At 34.2% G+C, this 22,021-nt stretch overlaps 1 protein-coding gene across 4 annotated transcripts in view; it reads left to right on the top strand.

Annotated features, from left to right (window-relative positions):
* The window catches only part of Exoc6b (exocyst complex component 6B), a 579,628-nt gene that overhangs the window by 236,763 nt on the left and 320,844 nt on the right, over positions 1-22,021 (top strand). For 3 of the 4 annotated variants that reach the window (XM_047523340.1, XM_047523339.1, XM_047523338.1), the window contains 2 exons: positions 4,957-5,133; positions 15,210-15,278. In XM_047523340.1, coding sequence (XP_047379296.1) covers positions 4,957-5,133; positions 15,210-15,278 — 246 coding nt within the window. The remainder of the gene's footprint in view (positions 1-4,956; positions 5,134-15,209; positions 15,279-22,021) is intronic. The other variant, XM_047523341.1, reaches the window with a different exon arrangement.

Raw genomic sequence — 22,021 nt, 5'->3', positions numbered from 1 at the left:
CTCACTGACAGTTGCTTAGCGCCTCGCTTTTGCTGAGCCTGACTTTGAACTCGAAATCCTCCTGTCTCAGCCTCCTGAGCCACTGAGATTATAGGCATGTGCCACCATGCCCAGTGGTACTATGTGTTTCTTATTCTCAACGAGAGAAGAGTGGTAACCGAGTTGCTTCAGTGTCATTTTCACCCGAATATCTAGTAGATTTACTGTCCTCATTTTCTCAGCCTACAATTCAGTCTGCTGTTTTCATGGTTCCTGTTGCTTGGAGTGGCACCACCAGCTAGTCATCAAGGCCAGAACAGTTGTAGTTATTCTTATTTCCTTCCTTTCTTCCATGTACAACATGAATATCAGTAAATTATTAGACTTTTATTTCCTATGTATCTGCTGCTACCTTAATTCATGTTCTTAGAATTGTTATGTGTACTGTACTATATGTGTTTTCCTGCTTCTGGTTTTATTTTCTCCCAGTTAATTATTCCTCTGCAACTGGATAATTTGTCTGAACTGTAAAACTGATGTTGGTTTTCCCCTGCTTACGTCCTTTTGTTGTTTCTCCATTGCCTATTAACTAACATTGAAGTTGCTTTTTTAAAATTGTTTGTTCTATTTAGTTACACATGACAGCAGAATGCATTTTGATTCATTGTACACAAAAGGAGACAACTTTTCATTTCTCTGGTTGTACATAATGTAGAGTCACACCATTTGTGTAATCACACATGTTCATAGGGTAATGATGTTTCTCTCATTTCACCAATTTCCTACTCCCTGCCCCCTCTCCTCCTTTTATTTCCCTCTACACAATTCAAAGTTCCTCCATTCTTCCCTTACCCCCCTGTTATGTATCAGCATCCACTTATCAGAGAAAACATTTGGCCTTTTTTTGTGTATGATTGGCTTATATCACTTAGCATGATATTCTCCAGCTTAATCTATTTACCTGCAAATGCCATAATTTTATTCTTCTTTATGGCCAAGTAATATTCCATTGTGTATATATACCACAGTTTCTTTATCCATTCATCTATTGAAGGACTTCTAGGTTGATTCCACAATCTAGCTATTGTGAATTGAGCTGCTGTAAACATCGATGTGGCTGCATCACTCTAGTATGCTGATTTTAAGTCCTTTGGGTATAGGCCAAGGAGTGCGATAGCTGGGTCAAATGGTGGGTCTATTCCAAGTCTTTTGAGCAATCTCCATAGTGCTTTCCAGAGTGACTGCACCGATATGAAATCCCACCATATTTATGAGTGTACCTTTCCCCCCACATCCTTGCCTTGTTGCTTGTATTCTTGATAATAGCCATTCTAATGGAAGTGAACTGAAATCTTAGGGTTGTTTTGATTTGCATTTCTCTAATTACTAGGGATGTTGAACATATTTTCATATATTTCTTGATCAGTTTTATATCTTCTCCTGTGAAGTGTCTGCCCAGTTCCTTAGCTTTTATTGATTGGGTTATTTGTATTTTTGGTGTTAAGTTTTTTAAGTTCTTTGTAAATTCTGGAGATTAGTGCTCTGTCTGAAGCGCATATAGTCTCCCACTGTGTAGGCTCTTTGTTCACATTATTGGTTGTTTCCTTTGTTGAGAAAAAACATTTTAGTTTGAATCCATCCCATTTGTTGTTTCTTGTTTTATTTCTTATACTTTGGGAGTCTTGTTAAGGAAGTCTGGTTGAAGTTGCTTTATGTAACATTTTAAACTTTATTTCTTGTTAATACTTCATAACTCATGCTTTGTTCTAATTATTTAAGTTGCTCATTGTTTCTGGTGGATAATGGTTTTTCACACATAGTTCTTATCGTGCCATTTGCTTCTTCTGGAATGGTTATCCTTTCCCTCTATATCCATTTGGAAAAATAATATTTATCTTTTAAGAATATCATTCAGTACCTGGTCCCCTGAAGTCTTCTTGAAGCCCTTCCATGCAGATATGATTACATCCTGCTTTGTGCAATCATTGCCCTCTGTATTTATGTGAATTATTATACACATTTTGTTGAATTCCATCTATTTATTTACCTCTTTTCTGTAGCAGTGTGATGTGGGGTTCATGAGTCAGAGACTCCATCTTATTTCTTAGTATACCCAACATGCAGCACAGTGCCTGCCATGATGATACCAATAGGCATCAACGCATGAAAGGCTTCTCATACTGCCTCACTCACAGGGTGCTTTGAAAGAGAGGCTCTCTAAAGGAAGAAGAATTTTAGTTGAGGTTTTGATTCAGGCAGGGGGAGGTCATAACGTAGAGAAATGACGTAAGTAAAGGTACAAATGCACCCAATGTATTAGGAGGCAGAGTCTGATCCAAGAGGAAGATCCATGGTGGAGAGTACTGATGAATACATTGGAAAATGTACTCAGTCCATTATGGGGAAATTCAAGTGATAGATTATGTAGTTTGGATTTTTGATTGTTTAATCCCTCCTCTACTCAGTTCCCTTATGCCTAATTTGCATGATAAACATTGTAGTTTAAGAAGAGCCTGAACTACAGTTGGCAGGGACATTGTAGGCATGCTAGAAGCAAGATGACAGTAGAAAATGGTAATAATAGGAAACCAGATATGCTACTGGTTTGGGAGAGTGAAAGAGGAGTATGTGTGTGTGTGTGTGTGTGTGTGTGTGTGTATGTGTGTGTATGTGTAAAACTTGTTCAATTTCTGTATATTAGGAAACCATAGATACTTACCATAGATGTGATGAAATATATTAAAATTATTCACAGTGAATGAACAATGAAGAAAATGAAAATGCCTAAATGTTTTCTAAGGTCAAGCTACACTCTGTATGCCTTGTGCCCTTTTCCCACTTATTCAACTCAGTTGGTAGAAATCAGTCACCTGCTTCTGTGGCACATTATTGAAATACTTTGATTTCTAGCAAAAGGTTCACTGTAACAATTTGCTGATTTGGCCAAAATGACTTTGCTTTTCTACATTGCTAGGAAAACCAGAGGCCATCTAAAAAAGAAAAATCATAGAAAATCTAAAACTACTTTTTCATAAGGTACTTTTCAGATTGTTATCACTTGACGTTTTAATCACAGTACCTAGTATAGCTCCTCTTGATTGCATTTGGTACACTGGCAGTATTTTATTGATTGTGAAAACATTTCTCAATTTGCAATTTAGGAAAATCAGATATACTTACAAAAGAAAGGTTTTGATTTTGGTATACTGAAAGAAGGTAGAGTTAATGTAAGCAAGTGATTGCTCTTATGTTGAGGACTTGCTTTTTAAAATATGGAAGCTTTAGAAGTTCTCCTGTCTTTTGTGCCTTCCCAGAGCCCTTGACCCCTGTCGGCTTGCACTGGACATAGATGGGAAAATCATCTTATTTGTGAGAGGAATAGAAGGAATGTTCTGTTTTATATGGAATCTCCAGGGCTTGGAGGATGTGTCTTATGTACAAATCTAAATTAAATGTTTTTGGGTGCCTTCTCTAGCCCAGTTTGTTAGTGAAATCACATATTTTATGTAAATCAAACCAAAATATCAATGGGTAATATGCAGAGAAACAAGTTTGTCCATTGATTCAAATCTCTGGAATGTAGATTCTTCTTATTTTCTTGGCAGAAACTAGCTCACATACTTCAAGTTTTTCTCTGGCCTATTATAATTGTTTCATTTGAACAGTGCCTGAACTAACTTCTTACACTTTAATATTTATCTTAAATTCCTTAATCTCATTCAGAAGACTTGAAGACCCTGATTTTTCTCCTGTTTCTATGTGTCACAGAGGAGAAATGTCATATATTAATTAGAGTGTATGTTCTAAGGTGCCACATACTCAAGCTTTATATCATGGCATGGTATTAGATTAAAAGAATGAAAGTTCCTTTGGGCAATGTTTTTGGAATATGCTGGCTTTAACCCAATCACTAAGTTTCTTTAAAATAGTACTACTCTAAGCTTTTATCCTGTAACAAGTATTTTGTGTATCCACAAGGATTCATGGTGTATAGTGTTTCCCATTGATTTGGCCACAAAACCCTTATTTTGGGAAACATTTTTGTCATGTTTTGAGGGACTGTTGGTGGAGTGAAAAGATCAATGATCTGGAATTCGGAAGATCACACTTTGAGCCTGTTTTACCATTCACTAGCCTTGTGACCTCAAACAAACCCTTTGTCTTTTAGCCTCAGTTTCCTGAGTGGTTAATGAGGTCACTTCCAGCTGTAGTCCTATGTGGTTTTATGCTCCTATTGTTGACTCTGGATAGTCACATTTCCCATCTCTTTGCATCTACTGAAACCATACTATAATTTCAGTCATTTTATTAGACTGAGTGGATTACACTTCCTTTTCTGTATATGTTCAGAAGAAGAAACCCTTTAAAATTCTTTTCCATATGTCATGATCAAAGGGTCCTGTTGGATTAATTAGTTAAATTTCTCAGAAAAAAATTACTTTCTGAGATAATTCATCCTTCTGATTATATTTTATTTGTGTCTTATATCCATATAATTGTTTTTTAAAGTCCCCAAGTTCAAATGTATCAATTAATTCCAAGTTCCCACCTTCTTTCCTTTAACCATTATTAACCATTCATTGTGGCATTTTCTTATAAGAGATAAATTTTAGGCATTTGTACTAATCTCTTGACTACTTATATGAAAATGGGTATATTTCATTTTATGAAAATTTAGTGAATATATTTGAAAATTTTTATGATAATGTTGACTGATTATCTTTTTTTTTTTTTTTTTTTTTCTGTGTTAACTTGGACAATGAGTTAAGACCAAATAACTTCAGGGTTAGAAATTTATTCAATAGTATCTTTCTGGGGTTAAAAATTTATATATCAAGGAATTTTGTATTTTTGTTAAGAAACAAATTTGTTCAATTTGTTCAAAATTGAAAGTTCATTGAAAGCTTGATTAAGTGTTGTATCTTTTCATCTTTCTTTATATTTCCCCCCTGTTTGTGTTATTTTTCTGTATCCTAGGCTCAACAGCAAAGAAACCTGGATAACATTGTCTTGCAACAACCCAGAATAGGTAGCAAGAGAAAATCTAAGAAAGATGTGTATACGATCTTTGATACAGAGATGGAAAGCACTAGCCCCAAGTCAGAACAGGATTCAGGAATTCTGGATGTTGAAGATGAGGAAGATGATGAAGAGGTAACTAATACTTGAATTGGGTAGATGAGATTATTTTTAAGTTTAAATATGGTACATTTGAGATGTGAATTTGTTCATTTAATAGCTTTGTGTGATCTTCTTGTTAATAAATACCATTTTGAATTCAAATGAGCCCTAATTAAAGAAATTGAAGATACATGAAAAGAATTTAAATTCTGTTTCTTTTGAAAGAACCTAGATTTTAAGTATACTTTTCCATTTTTTAAAAGATTCAGCATTTTTGATTCTATACTGAATGTGTAGTACATTAAGGAAAGAGTAGAGCTTGCCTGATCTAGAGAACAGAGGTCCAAATGACCCCAAACTAAAACTAGAACAGTTATTTGAGATCAATAAAAGATGTTACTTTAAAAAAGAAAAATGAATTTTATTGCCTTGAGAAATGGTTTGGATTTAAAAGATAAAAACATACCCGAAAGTAAAGAATGTGTTTCTGGAAGCAACTGATTATGGGATATTTGGGAGTTTTGTGACATATCCATAATCTCTGAGATCAGTTCTGTGTCACTGTCAGGCAAAGAATAAGATGAAGTGGCTTAATTAGTACATATTTTTATATCTTATTGTTGTCGGAAGTAAAAAAATGTTATTAAAAATACAACTACTGGGGCTGGGGTTGTGGCTCAGTGGTAGAGTGTTTGCCTGGCATGTATGAGGCACTGGGTTTGATTCTCAGCACCACATATAAATGAATAAATAAAATAAAGGATCATTGAACAACTAAAATAATATTAAAAAAATACAACTACTGTGGCATTTGAGATTTCCTATTACAATATTTTTTTCTAAATATTTATTTCATCAACTGGTTCAGTTTCTTTATAAGTACAGTATTTAGGAATATGAACTTTGAGTCAAACAGACTATTTGAATCCTGGCTCTATTGTTTGGTTTTATTTTAAAAAGTTATCAGTAATTAATCAGTTAATCAGTAAATACGTTAAAGATGGCCGTTGGCATGTGAGGAACCATTTTACTCCTGAACTCAAAAACCTCTTTTGCCCTTATATGCTTGACTCCTTTTCATTGTTTAAATTTTTCAGATTAAATTGGTTGACTTTTTCTTCACATCCTTGTCCCTTCTTACATCTTTACTATCCTTTTTCCTCTCTTCTCATCCCCCAGAACTTATCACCATCTAATTTTGTAATCTCGGGTAAATTGTTTAACTGTTGGACTCTTAAGTGTTTTCATGTGTCGATTAAAGAGTAGTCTGGAGCTACATGTCAGCTCCATAAAAAGTGGTCAACAAATATTAGTTTTTATCTTATTTTCATTAGTCTTCCTTACTGACTTCTGTCGGTATGCCAGTCCCTATTATTATTCCTTTAAGTTGACATTGTTTAAAACTTTGGGCTGAAAAAAAATATCAGAATTGTTTATGTCCAAAAACAATAGCTTTTAAGGTTGGTTGAATGCCTAAGGGACTATCATATGTATAAAGTACTACATTCTTTTATATAGTTTTCATTATTGAGGGAACACATTTCTACAATTTAAGTAAATAATTGTACTTATTTTTACCTAAAATTTATACTGTACTTGGAGATAAGGACTGACTGTATCCCCACTCCCTGAAGAGATGATTAGATGATAATATCAAAGAATGAATTATATACACAGTTCTTATATATCTTCAAGAACCTTCTTGGACTTTGGATTGTACAGAGGGAAGTGAGGGTGAGGTGGAGTGGGTGGGGATGGGAAAGACAGTAGATTGAGACAGACATTATTACCCTATATACACATATGAAAAGAATTTTTAAAATATTTATCACTGTCAAAAAAAACCTTAATGAAAATAAATAAATAAAAAAAAGTTTTTTTTTTTTTTTTTTTTAAAGAACCTTCTGAATAGGAACCATTCTTTGTCACTTAATTCACTGAATATTATGGGTATGTACTTTTTAATTTAGGTGCCATGCTTCTTCTTTGCTTTGTCCTATAAGGTCCAGAGAAGATGAGGAAAGTGGGACTAGTCAAACATGTTGGGATATCCTCATCAAGGAACTATTATAAGAATGTATTTGGAGGTTAATATTTTTAAATGATTCCATATCCCAAATCAAACAGAATTCATATTAAAGATTTGCTGATTGAGCTCTTACAACAAGAATTCAGCTCTTCACTGTCATCTGATGGCATCCTATCCTTTAAAAAAAAAAATCCTACCTTATATTTATTTACTTCTCAGTTTGAATCTTCTTCAAGTGCACATTCTTAATCTCAAACCTCATGTAGAGAATTATTTATTTAGATGTCTCTAAACTGGTTTCTTGGCATAGTTCTTGCATGGTGTGAATAAATTCTTCAGATAAGGTCTTTCGTGACCCACTGTGACGTTCTGACCTTCATTCTTGTCATTCTTCAACAGACCTCATTTAGAGCAGCATAGTTTTAGAGTATTGTGACTTTTACTCTGTATGGTAACCGTGGCATATATTCCTATAGGGCAGTGGTTCTTAATCTATTTGGGGTCATGCATTATTTTGAGAGTTTGTTAAAAATATACAGTCTTTCCCTATTAAAATGTGTATATATGTACTTGCAAAAAAGTTCTGCATGAAATTTAAAAAGATTCATGAAATTCATTTACCCTTAGGAACCTACTTAGGCACCCATGATACAGGGCAATGCTTCTTGAACTTTAATGTGCATAGGAATTGCTTGGGAATCACATTAAAATGCAAATTCTGATCTGCAAGTTTGGGGATCAGTGTCAGTCTTCATTTTTACCAAGATCTCAGCTAAGGAGGGTTCTTTTGGTTTCTGCAGCATAAATTGAGTTGCAAGACTGTAAAGGACCTTGAGGAGGATATTTTAGTGCATAAATAAAACAAACTCATGAATGTTTTGCATCTCATTGATTTCCCATTAAAATGATTTAAAATTTTTCTGGCAATAAATGCAGTACTTGAAGAGAAAGTTGTATTTGTTTTTAAAAATCTGTTGCTTATAATAGGTTACCAGCATATCAATTGAAATTTTATAATTCTTCTTTTTTCCCCAAATTTTATAATTCTGATTCAACACATTTACTTTCTTATTCTTTGAAGTAAGAATTTTTTACCCTTTTGTGTTCTTTTAATGGAAATATACTTAATACATTCTTTGAGTTGAATGACATTTGTTAGGTTATTTACTATGTCTTTAGCTTAATGATACTTAATAGGAGATCATGGAATGAAGTGGTTAGGAAAACCCAAACCCCTGGAACATGGGTTTGCACATATTAGGTGGAAAATTAATATATTATTAAACTGAAATAAAGTTTGTTTCAGAGATGGGAAATCTTAGTAGCCTGGAGAACTGAAATTGGAGTCCTAGTAGTAAATTGAACCCGCTGATGAAGTTAGGCCTTCTCCTGGGCTTTGTTGAAATGTAGTAGGTCTGTCAGTGATTGCTGAAAAGTGTTGCAAAGAAAAATATTTCCTAGGACAATTTTCTCTATATTTTTGTTTTATTTTTGAATAAGTCAGTGAAGGGTCACAATTAAGAAAAGTTTTTTTCAGACTAACCATATCTGATATTTAACTGTTTTTGATGAACAACTTAATTGTTTTGATTTTTCAATGGAAATATGTATGATTTGGGGAATTTGATATGAATCTCTATTGTGCTACGGTATATGCATGTGTTAATGTACTTCTGTAATTATCTAGATAGGACTTTAAAACAGTTTTTAAAAGTAACGAACATTGTGGATTGAGAATGTATTTATGGTCTATATTTACCGGGAATACCACTTTGACATTTTGAAAACAAAATACAAAGAAACCCTCAAGTGGACATATTGTTTGTGAAAAGATGAACAATAATATCTACTGAGAGTAGGGTTGTTGTGAGGATTAGGTGAAATAATGGTTATAATGCTCTTGTCATAGTGCTTGGTACATATAATGGTATGAATGTATAATATTTCCTATTATGCATTATGACTTTTAAAAAAATAAAGGTGAAATATAAGTTGACATTTTTGGTAATGTATATTTGCATAGACTGATGACTGTCATCCAATATATGCAAAAAGTTGCTAAAATAAAGCAGTATTGAATAAAAAATGGTTTCAAAAAGATGATACATGCCTGTAATCCCAGCTACTCTGAGGGCTGAGGCCGGAAGATTGCAAGTTCAATGCCAGGCTTTGCAACTTAGTGAGAACCTGTCTCAAAATAAAAGACTAGGTTTATAGCCCACTCGTGGAACACTCCTGTGTTCAGTTCTCAACACAAACACACACACACACACACACACCCATACACACACACACACACATATATGGTTCATGATTTCTTCTTTGTTTCTAGGTTATTTCAGATCTCCTTCATTCTTAGAGTACTTCCTTGGTAGCACACTTATGACAAATTTTAGTTTTGTATCTCTTTTAATTTGTTTTCAGGCTGTTAGGGAATAGTGGTCACCTTGACATCCATACAAACCTGCAGTGAAATAAATGTTTGTTCATCAAATGATTCATGTCAGGTGTAGCTCTCCAGAATTGTTATGTCTTTTGAAATATGCTAAATTGCCTTTTTTGCCTAACAGTTTGAAGTTTCTTAGCATATCATGGACCTTGGTCAAATAAAGTCCATTTTTATTTTACCAGGGTTCAACTTTAAACAGACTTTTGGAGGGAATATCCTTGGGTTTTTGGCCGTAGGTTTTTTTGTAGGACCTCAGTACAAAGAAATAGTGATCCCTTACCCCCGATTTTCTTTTTCTCCACATCTTTTTATTGGTGTATTATAGGTATGCATACTGATGTAATTCCCCCTACTCCCCTGTTTTCCTCTGCTTAGTACAAACACTTGTGTAAACACAGTTGTCATCTACTTAGGGATTCGTGATTAAGGATCTTTATAATTTGTGAGAAACTCTGTAGCAAAATTCTGGTCTTTTCCAATAGAACTCTGGTCAGGTTATTCTTACATGTGCAAATATATTTTTGCTAATTCTCCTTACTTAAAGCTATAGAACTTCTAGTTTGTTGGTATGTCTACTGTGTTTAGTCTAGTTCCATGCAGGCTTATGTCCACATGAATTCTACTCTTCTCCTCCAAATTTTTGAAAGTAAAGTAATTCAGAAAAGCACCCTGGTGAAAAATGTTTGCCAGGTATTTCCTGGCTTCCAGACATAATATGGGCAGTCACAAATGATCCTCTGAATGCAAAGGCCATGCCTCTTCAGCTAATCATTTGTTGTTTGCTCCCTGCAGAAAAATGCCTGGTACACTTTAATGACTTGAGATCCAACTGATTCTCAGAAATGAGTACTAAGTTTCTGCATTCATGCACCAATACCAAGAAACTGTTTTGTGTGAAGTGGTAATCAGAAATATTTTCAAGGTGAAGAATGACCCAAATAATTAGTGAGAAACATATTTAAATTCTTTGCAAGCCTCTACATATTCTTTTTGGATGCTCTGTCTACTTTAAAGGTTTCTTAAGAGAAAAAGAAATGTGTGTATGAAAGAGAGAGAGAGAATGAAAATGAATTTGTGTATGTCTGTAGTCTGTATCTTCCGAGACAGATGTGTGAACAGCAGGGCTAGAGTGTACTAATGCATTTCTGTTTTCATGCCCTGTCTTTATCAGCAACATAGGCAAATCTCTCATAGAACATTTGCTACTCTTCTTGAGTGGAGGGAGCCAAACAATGCTTTCTTGTACTGTTCCCCTTTTCTAAGGTTATGCTTACCCAGCAGTGAAGCGGGTACATTTATCAGGTCATTACTACAGATGCCTAAGTCTCACCCCCAGACTTTCTTCTCTAGTGAGTCTTTTAAGATAATACAAATAGCTACTAACTCTCTTTTCTGGGGGGAGGAGAGGGTTATAAAAATATTAAATAGATGTATCTGATAAAACTTGAATGGCATAATTTATTTTATAGTCCAAATCTCCCTTTTTACTTTAATGTGTAAAAACATTTCCCTTTGTTTTATGGTAAACTTAGCCGTTTACCTTTCTATTTTCAGAGACTACATTTTACCTAAACTAAGATCTACTAGAGAAGAAGCAAAGGTATCATGAAAGACAGATTCTGATGTTTTGAAGTATTTTCATAATCAGAAATGTTCATGTTTCTTTTCTTCTTGACCACCTAATATTCTCATGTCAACTGAATCTTTGTAAATATTGAATTTATTCTGAATTTAATAAGTATTGTTTACTGGGTCTCCTGAGGCCATTTTTCATTGTGTCTTTATTAATCCTGTCTATAAGTTGACTTTTCTTTCTTGCTGCTTCCTTTATCTGTAGTTTTATTTTGGTCATCTTGCTTCATGTAATAGCTGGTATATTTATAATATTTAAATTCTACTTAGCAAATATTCTATAGGCAAAAATGAGAAAATACTACCTTGACTGAAACAATATTTATCACATGGACATAAGAGTCATTGTATTGAAACAGATTAACATCTATCTGTATTAGCATGTAGTGTATTAGCATGTAGCTATTACATCTATCTGTGGTAGCATGTAGTGGATACATAATCTCTAATGGATATATGTGAATATGAAATTATAGAAGAATGTATTAGTTGCCTCCATGATATCTACTCCTGGATATGGTAGTGCAGTTAAATCCCTCCTCCCCCCAATTTTAATAGTTTATTATTTATCTGTTATTTAAAAATACAAATACAAATTCTCTATATTATATATAATAACATGCTCCTAGGCAAAGATTTTAGTTGTAGAATATAAAATCTTTACTATTGGATCCTTCCAAAAATACAGAAGTTTGAGCTGACAAAAGACACTATTGCTCCATTCACCAACTATACAGGGAATTAAGCAGCTGCTGTCCTTGGTGATGAAATTATTTCATGTGACTTCTTAGGAAAACAACTAGTTAAAAAAGCAGAATAATCTTGAATATGCTGTTTGCGAGTACTGTTGGTATCTTCATAGATCTGTTTGAACTTCTAGAAAAATACAGACCCCAGTATCTTAATGCCTTGAGTTCCTGACTGCTAGGCAGAGGAAATGTTTAACTATTTTAATCATGTTTCTGTATCTCAAAAAGAAAGCCCTTATGAGAGGAAATGGCAACGTCCTACCACAAAGTTATCTCTTATCAGTTATAGTCTCAGTCGATAATGATTTGTCAAATTTGGACATGTGTAAAATGCAAGGTCTGTGTTATTTACTTTGGAAAGGAAAAATTAGATGAAGCAGATAAAGAAGGAGTCATGGCTTTTGTTAGGAGACAGAAACCATTAGAGACAGTCATTGTTAGCTTAGGAAAGTGTCCTTGGACCCCTCCCTGTTGAAACCTAAACCTGCTTGAATCATTCTTTGCCACTTGAGGGGAGGGAGGGGCAAAGGAAGGGAAGAACTTATGAAGACAGCTTTGACAGGGAGTTAGCATTTTAAATAGCCAAATGTGAACCTTAAAGCAGACCTATTGCCATGAGTCAGGAAAAACTGTCTTTTGTTCTGATCCTCTTGCCCGCCCCCATTTATTTACATTCTGGAAAATCGTTTCTTTTCCTTGCAAACGTGTAGCATTCCTTCACGTACGGCGTGTGTTGCTCTTCTCCTTTTGCCTTTCCGTAGATGTAAGTGATTCTTTTTCATTAGTGGAAGCAGAGAAAACACATCTAGCTCAAAGCAACATGAGTCAGTGCATACTTTACATACCTTTATCCTCACAGCACTCTTGGTTCCTCACAGTGTTCATTCCTAGTGTTTCTCACAGAGGGGAGCATAGAGGAAAAATGATTTCTAAATATGAGGCTGCTTGGGGAGTAGAGGTGAAGATTGTGAGCTGAAGTCCTGCTTTGCTCCTTCGTTTTTTTGCCTAGATTTCTTTGTACTGCTTTCAAAGCAGGCGGTCGTGTACTTGGGAGAACTTGGCTGGATGATCATTCCAAAGATTAAGAGAGTTGATACTTAGGTCTGAGCATTTGAACCATTGGAAACTGATGTAAAGATGTCAAACAACCTCACAGAGAATAGGTTTGATTGGAAATATTTGTTGGTGATGATAGAAAAGATTTTTGTCATTTCTCTAGATGTTTCTAGGTGTATTTTTTTTTTTTTTTTCCTTTTGGTACAGATAAACCAACACTTGCTTCTTAGTATCAAAGCCTCTTTCTTTGTTAAGGGATCTATTAGCTTTTTTTTTTGGCTACAAATTTCTTGAGAAACTATCCCGTTGAGTGGATGGTCATTCTATTAAGGAAGGGTCTGACTTGTGTAAGGACAGGCTCTGTCTGAGGAATGGTTGCAAGCAGTTTACTTTTGAGTGAAGCTAAGGCTCTGCAACAAAGTAAAATAAATTACATAGAGAAGAACATAAAAAACAAAGCGATAATCGAATTTGCTAATCAAAATTAGGTAAAAATTTTTAAAACTTTTTGTAACTATATTAAGTAACTTCTTTATAATTATTCTTTGAAATAAAAGAAAAAATTTATTTCCTATGCATATTAAACTTTTTTATGTTTTATATCTCCTCCTTGTTTTTTCTTAGGCAAGTGTAGTTTTTATATTGTTTCATGGATATTATTTTTAACATGTTTCTATTGTTTTTCTCTTAAGATTGTGTTTTGCCTAATTGTAGGCTCTGGTATTCTGGTAGGATAAAATTCCCGTTTTTTTGGCAAGATAACCCAGGGTCTGGTTTTTTGGCACGATAAATTTCCTTCAAATATCCACTTTTGTAATAAGAAGGGTGACTGTAAAGGTGCTTTAATGTTGTGGTCACTTCATACAGAAGGGACTACAATGATTACTTGTTGACCCTTTTTAAGTAAACTTATTCACACAAAAGTTTGTTTTGCTTACTTATATACATTGTGTTATATAGCACAATGAATTACTTTATAAATACAGAGATTTAATTTTTGGGGTCATGGGTATGAAGCATATGAACAGAATGTTCCATAGATTCAAACCAGTATAGAGAGATGATGGTTTCAGAGGGAATAAAACTAAGTCTTGTGCCACTGAATTGTGGAATTAGTAGATTTCATTAAGAAATCTTGGTTACAGGACGGCACACCCTTCAAAGAGAAATGAGGTTTACTTTATGAAACAAAGGAAACCAACATTGCACTCATGCATCAGCCTAATTCAGTTGAGATGAGCCTGCGGCTTATGTTCTGAAGAATCATATCGTTGCCAGTGTCACAGTAAAAACTTCAGAGGAGTTTTTGTTTTGATACTTTCTTTATGTCTTTTTCTTTTCCTTTTTGTTTTGTTTTGTTCAACATTTACTTGCAGCATCTTCTTTTATTCCTATTGAATTCCTATGTATCAACTGATAGCTTCCTTTTTTCAATTGAGGAAATCTAGGCCAAAGAAAATTGTGACTTACTCATTGTCAGGTCACTTTGCAAATTAGTTTTGGCACTGAGACCTGACTCCTGTTCTCACCTGAGTTTTTTATTTTTTTCCTCTAAGGGTCTAAGTTTAATCAGTATACAATATTCATGTTACAACCTTGTTGGTATAACTAGGTTTGGCTTCATTTATAATCTTTTTTTTTTTTTTTTTTTTACATGATCTTACCTCCTTTCCTAGCATATTTCTGTATTTTGATTGTATAATGAATTAATTATTTACTAATTTACTAATTTTTGTGCATTTCTGACGTTGAATGGCAGGCCATTTAATTCATCTTGTGTTACAAGTTTTGTTTTTGACCAGTGAAACTTTTTTTTATGCAAACTTAAGAATAAAAAAAATCAAGTCATTAGAGTCACATTCTCACTTTAAAAAAATTTTTAAAAATTTTCCCTTTAGAGTCCTAGAGCCCAAGAAGTGTCTTTTCAGGTGGATATAACAGTGCCTTCTGTTTCTCTTCTCTGCTATCCATCCTGTGACTTGACCCAGCCATGGTGTATCCTCCACAGCTTATTAATCTCTTAACTAGAATAATAGGGTGTTTTGGGGCATGGTTTTCTGTTTGTTTGTTTTGTATTTACACTTAGAAGCTAGTGCTGACCTTTTTTTTTGAACACTTGAGTAGTAAAAATTCATGCAGTTATTCTTAATAGTTGTGTTTGAAAAATGTTTTAATGATAATCTTGTGTTTGCAGGTCCCTGGGGCCCAAGATTTGGTGGATTTCTCTCCTGTTTATCGGTGTCTACACATATATTCTGTTCTGGTGAGTCTCTATCTGGCTCTGTCTAATAAAGATATTTATTGAATTCAAAACTCTGCTTTCGCATTTTGGGTAAATATTCTGTTTATTATTAAGTATGGGATGAGAAGTTAGTGTGTTCAAGGAGTATTACATTAAATAATCCATTCTGTTCTTGCTTCTTGAATCTTAATTTTGCTATGTAATATGCTAAAGATAGTAGTATTTCTAACAGTCATCAACAAATTAGTAGATTATAACTAGGAATAATCACACTATAGCCAGTGCTACAGTAAAAACTTCAGTAAGAACATATATGCTCATATTAAAACAGTATTTGTGAAAACTATTTACATTTACATTTTATTCTTGAAGACAATTATTTCTTTTGTCTTATAAAGCACATGGATAAAAGAAACTGAGGGAAAAATATGGGTTTTAATACAATTCTAAGAAATCACCCCTTTCTCTCCTTATATCCACATGCAGACACACAGATAAACACAGAGTGAATAAAAACATTAAACTATAGCATCAACAAAGACAAATTGATGAGACAAGTTCATTCTTGCTATTTTTTTTAATAGCAAAGTTCTGTGAAGCCTCTGTCAGGTTGTTTTTAACATGTTCAAGTATGTCTTATTGCTCAATCTGTTTTCTTCCTTCATATACATAACGTAGCGTCACTTAGTCATTACTCCAGACATTCTGGGACACTGGTCTGTGAATGTTAATGGCCTGAAGTATTTTGTGATAGCGTCCATTAATTTGAGAAAAGACATACTAGCTTCTAGCCTTCCCCTCTCACTGTTTCTTCCTCTGATCTCTTCTCTTCTCTGCTTCTCCCTCTCCATTTCTTCTCTCTTTTCATCTGTCATTCCTTATGAATGAAGATGAAGCCAGGTATAGACTGAATTGTATCAAGGCATTTAAAATAAATCCACAGTTTATTTTTAATCTCACATATAGAGAATCAGATAAATCACATATATCTTAGGTTGTAGCACACTTATTATTTTTATACAAGACTACCTCTTATATTTTATTCTTTCCCTATCAAAAAATCTCCTTGTCTCTTCTCCACATATACTGACTCTCACATGTTTAATGGTCATGAATGTGTATGTGTCCTTGAAAAGAGTATGATGATTTTTCTACATCTATATATTTTTAATTTACTCAAATGGTGTTAGGCTGTGACTCTAGTTCTGTTTCTTATATTTTTGGTTCAGCACTATTTTACATATCTATCCTTATTGGAGTCTACATATCTGGCTCATTTCTTTCCACTAATGCATGATAGTTAATTGATGGTTTGCATTTGCAGTGTTTTTATTATTTATTACTTTAGTCATTAACACTTAAATTGCCTCTAACATTTTCCCTCATGGATTCAAGTGAGTTTTTATGATTTCTATACCTAGGAATAGAATTGTTGAATCATAAGTATAATACTTACTTTCATTAATTTCTAATTTTTGGTAACTTGATATTGAATGAAATCTTTGTTTTAATTTGTGTTTATTTTACTACTGGTAAGAGTTGTGCTTTTCTTTATAGAATTACTTATCATTTATTTCCTATTTTTAACCCTTGCTTTGTGTTTATATTGAACTTCTTGTGTTTTTTTTTTCCTTTTTGCCAAAAATGTAAGAAATTCCTTGTATTTCATAAATATTGACAGTTTAAGATGTTGAAAATATCTGTTTTTCCAATTTGTAACCAGATTCTAAACTTATTTTTATATTTTTTTCATGAAACAGAATTCATAGTTTTGATGTAATCTACTCCATCAATTTTAGTTCATAGTTTTTTGAGTTGTGTTAAAAAAAATCCTGTCTATCCCAAGGTCACAGAATATTCCCCTGATATTACTTACAACATTTTGCCATTTATATTTTCCAGACTCAAATCTTATTATTCATTTTGATTTTCAGTAAACACTCAATTTTTCTTTAGCATGAAATGGTTTGGAGAGACGAGGATGTATAAATAAGTCAAGGACTTAGACTTTAAATGATTTCAATACACCAGGAAAGAAGTTACATTTTTCGAATGACTAATATGATAGCACTATATCTCATATCTTTTGGGTGCTAATTTTTATAAACTTTATTAAGATTTTATAATATGAAAATATAACAAATTTGCCTCAAGTGAGATTTCTAAAATGATTCATGGGAGTATTGGAATAGTTTAGATGCACATTTGGTGGTCATATATGGTGTTAGACTATCCTAGCTTTTTCGTATATGAAATGGGATAATAATTACGTGCTTAGTACAGTTGTAAACACTCAATGAATAGTGCCTAACTCAGCCTTTGGCAAATAGTTGACATTTAATAAATGGAAGTTGTCTGGTGAGAGTTTTGTTATCTCTGCTACTGATGGTCAGATACAGTATTGGTATTTTAAAAAGTATGTAGCATTAAGTATAGACATGCACATATAGGTGTTCTAGTCTCTTTGACATGCGAATTTTATAATCTAAAAAGATGTACACATTCTTTTTTTTTTTTTGGTGCTGGGGATCGAACCCAGGGCCTTGTGCTTATAAGGCAAGCACTCTACCAACTGAGCTATCTCCCCAGCCCTGATGTACACATTCTTAATTGAACAGTGACTATGTAGTTCTAAACTATGTGGGAGTGAGGGCAATAGTGGTAATTCTTTACAAATGATAAAGTTCTCCTAGGAGGAGGACCTTAAACTGTTCATTTAAAACAAAATTGTACACATCAGTGTTCTGTACTATTGAAATATTTGATATTCACACATTTTCTGTCACTTATAATGCATTGTCTGCATGGCAGAAACAGGTCCCTTCAGAGTGTTATCTAGTTTTGAAAAGGTACAGCTAGTGGTAGGAACTCAGCTCTATTTTTTTTGGAATGTATGTTAATATTTTAAACATTGCTGTATTAGACCTATGGGAACTTAGAATAAAACCCCAAATGCCCATTTTGCTAAAGGAAAGGCCAGAGCATATGTCACTTATACTGCTGGCGTCATTGTGTTTTTGGGGCTGTACTTTGTTATTCTCTGCATTTGCTTCCTCATTCTCAAGTCACTAATTTGTATTACTGCATGGTAAATTGTAGCTCCTCATAATGTTAACAACAAAGATATTTAAAAGTGTGTTATTTAATATAAATACTATCATTTTTTCTTACTTTATAATATAGTTAATGTTAGGCCTTAAGAAAGAGGAGTTGAGCATAGAGATATGGGGACCAAGAAAAAAATAAACCTTATCTCTCTCATTCCTTTCCATTCTAACACTTGACTCTACTTCACAATTCAGTTTCTCATCAGCCCAGTATGTTTTTCTTCCCTACCTTGCATCTGTATCTTACTGAACCTTCTGACTTTGAGTTTGTTGGTCAATTTTGCCTTTTAACTCTGAATCCCATTGTCTTCCTTTACACTGTGTTTTTCTTTCTGATAGTTGGTGCCTGTTTTGTTCTTTGCAGGCCCTGTTTCTTCTTTGTGTCCCTCACTGTTCCCAGGGTTCTACCCTTGTTCACTTCTCTTCTTTGTTTCTTGCCTTTCCTAAAAGATATAATCTATCTCATGGTTTGCAGTATTTGATAACTTTCTTTTTTGGTACTGGGGTTGAACACAGGGGCATTCTACCATTGAGCTACAACCCCACTACTTTTTATTTATTTTTTAAATTTTGGGACAGGATTTTGCTAAGTGCTCAGACTTGCCTTGAATTTGCCATCTTCCTGCCTCAACCTCCTGAGTTACTGGGATGACAGGCATGTGCCACCATGCTGAGCTGATGTTCTAATAACTTTCAAACTTGCATTTTTCTCCTTAACCTTCCCTAGAGATTCAAATATGTGTATAGAACCGTCTCCTGGGGCTGGGGGTGTTAGCTTAGTTGTTGATCATGTGCTAAGCATGCATAAGACCTTGGGTGTAATCCCCAGACCAGAATAAACCAAAAACCAAAACAAAACAAAAAAATCAAAACTACCGATTGAACTTAATCCTTCGGAGATTCCACAGGCAGCAGAAACTTAGTATCTCTGTATATTTCAAAAATAACTTTTTGTCTCTTGCCCCACCCTCACCCATTCTGCTTCTCCTGAGTTTCCAGTGGTCTCAGGTAGGAATAGCTGAAACCTAAACTCTAATTTTTTATTGATGCTATATCCAGATCTACAAAGTTTGCAAATGTGACCTCCTGAATCTAGTTTAATTTCCTCTCATCATTCCTATCCCCAAAATATAGCCCTCATTCAGATTTTCATTGAAATTAATAAAAGTCTCCTTAACTTATCTTCCCACCCTCAATCTTAAACCCTTAACTCAGTTCTCCCCATAGTCCTAGTAATCTAACATACGAATCTAACATATGTGCTTAAAATTCTCTAGAATTGGTCTTCTGTAGAGTAAAATATAGAATTATGGAAGAAAATATGGTGTATAGATGGCCTTCCATGTTTCCTCAGGCTTACCACCTTGCTTTCATATGCTGGAATATTTCTGATTCTTTCAATATACCATGCTGTTTTAGGCCTCTCATCCTTTCCCCATGCTAGTCCTTCTGCCTGAATTAATATTCCCATTTCTTTGTATTTTACTGATTCTTATTTATTTTATCCTAGTGTCCTCCAGCAAATTTTCCTGATGTTCCTAGTTGAATTCAGTGGACCTCCTCCTTCACACTTATACTAGGACCCAGTACCTATTTGTATCGGTGCTAACTGTATGATATCATCTTCTCAGTGTGCTCTTTTTCTTCAGTAGATTGTAAGCTCTTTTAGGGCAGGTATAATATTTATTCATTTTATTTTTTCAAGCCCCCAGCCCTTAGCACTTAGTGGTATATAATACTCAATAAATGTTTGTTTTTGATTTTGAAAGATAACCACTCTCCTTTTGACCTGTAGACGAATTCAGTCTTCTCGTCTCAGGCAGCCTTATACAATATCAGGGCAGGGACTTACATGAGGGAAAACAGTTCTATTGGTGTCCAACGGAAGGATCATAACATAAGTAACAAAAAGTTCTAATATTTTGCCATTTACAATAGTGTTTATCTGAACTTTTGGCCTGGAGGATAACAAGGCACACTTTGAATAAACATCGCAATATTTATTATTTTTAGTGAAACCGACCTTCCATTCACCCCCCCCTTTTATGGCTGTGCTGCTTATAAATTCCCAAAGGATTATTTGAAAAATCCTACTTATATCTGCCAGTCTTATCAGTAGGGCAGGAGTTCACGTATTGTAACAGGAGGTCAGATTTCGGTCATGGTCTTATAGATGGGGCCAAGCACCTGTAAATTCTTCCTTTGGTGACTAAAGTGAAGTACAATATCAAACAGGCAGTGAGACTTTTCTAGGAAGTGCTGAACTTTGGCAGGAAGGGCAAACTTTGGTGGTTGTGGGGGAGGGAAGAAAGTGAACAAGGGTCAGATACTGGTTAATGGCAACTTGGACCTTGATATAATAATGCAATGGAAGTGTGCAGGGCAAAGGTAGGTGTATTTTATGGAATTGTTTTGAACAATTTATCTGGTTTAAATCTTCACACACAGTTTAGAGATGGGCAGGTCAGTAGCAGAATATAAAAATATTATTTAGTCATTAAAGAAAAATACTGTTTTAAATGGGAAAAACAATATAAATATAAACTAAAAATTTTACTTTTAAGGAAATAATCAATAATAATAATGATCAGAGGTTCTTATATACAGTATAGAGTTAGATAAAAAGATAGATGTCTAATAAAGGTAGAAACCAGTCTGTCTTGTAGATTTTTAAAACCTCTATTGACCCAGTGTTACCTGCCATGTTTAGTGTTTCTAAGCCTCAAACCCAGCTCAGTTTGGCCAAAAATTTGCTGGTGTTGAAGCTCCTTAATTCTTTGAAACATCTTTCTGAATCTTCTCCAAGTTCACTGCTTCCCCACTCTTCCATGTACACCCCTTAACAAACAGGTTGGATGTCATTAAGAGGGACCAGAGGAGTAAACCTATAAATATAACCATTCTCCTCGTATATGGATCTCATTTGTGATCTTTTTTTCTTTTGGTATCTTGGTCACCAGCAATCTTACATAATCTGCTCGTTAACAATTTGGATTCCCAGACTTAAAAATATAGATAAAAAATATACCTTTGATTTATGTACTTTTCTGCATGTGTGTTGTCCTATCAGCAAAAGTTCAAACATTTCTGATCTCTTGTTTCAGGCATAGCATAGGATTTCTTTTCTTTCTTTCTTCTCTTTTTTCTTTTTGGGGAAGCAGCAACCCCCTACTATTACATGACTCATAAGAACCTCAGTTTTATCTAAAACTCCTCCAGTCTCTAAAAGGAGACAGTAAGAGAGCCTAAGATATAAGGGAATGCAGAATGTTGTGCAGTGAATTCATTATTACCAACAGTCTATGATGTGCCTTGTTTCCCTTAACCTTTCTTGGGCAAAGGGCTTCTGAGAGTGATGAAATTGGGAAACCTTTATCCAGACAAAATGTACTTAAGTACAGGTAATGTTTTGCTTAGAATTTCACAAATGTCCTCAACTCCCTGAATCTTACATATAGACTATAGACTTGGAAAGAATCCCTCCCTCATCTAAGAGGAAGAATAAGCAGTCAGGTTTCAGTTATCTACTGACTATGGTCCCACACCTCAGAATAGTTGGTCCCAATTGCATTTGAATACCTCTTGTTCAAAGCCTCCTAACAATTCCCTACCACCTCTTTTTCTTAGATTTGGAAACCTTGCCAAAATCTAAATGTA

Source organism: Sciurus carolinensis, chromosome 13 (assembly GCF_902686445.1).
Source record: "Sciurus carolinensis chromosome 13, mSciCar1.2, whole genome shotgun sequence".
Classification (NCBI taxonomy): domain Eukaryota; kingdom Metazoa; phylum Chordata; class Mammalia; order Rodentia; family Sciuridae; genus Sciurus; species Sciurus carolinensis.
This window is presented reverse-complemented; position numbering and strand designations above follow the sequence as displayed.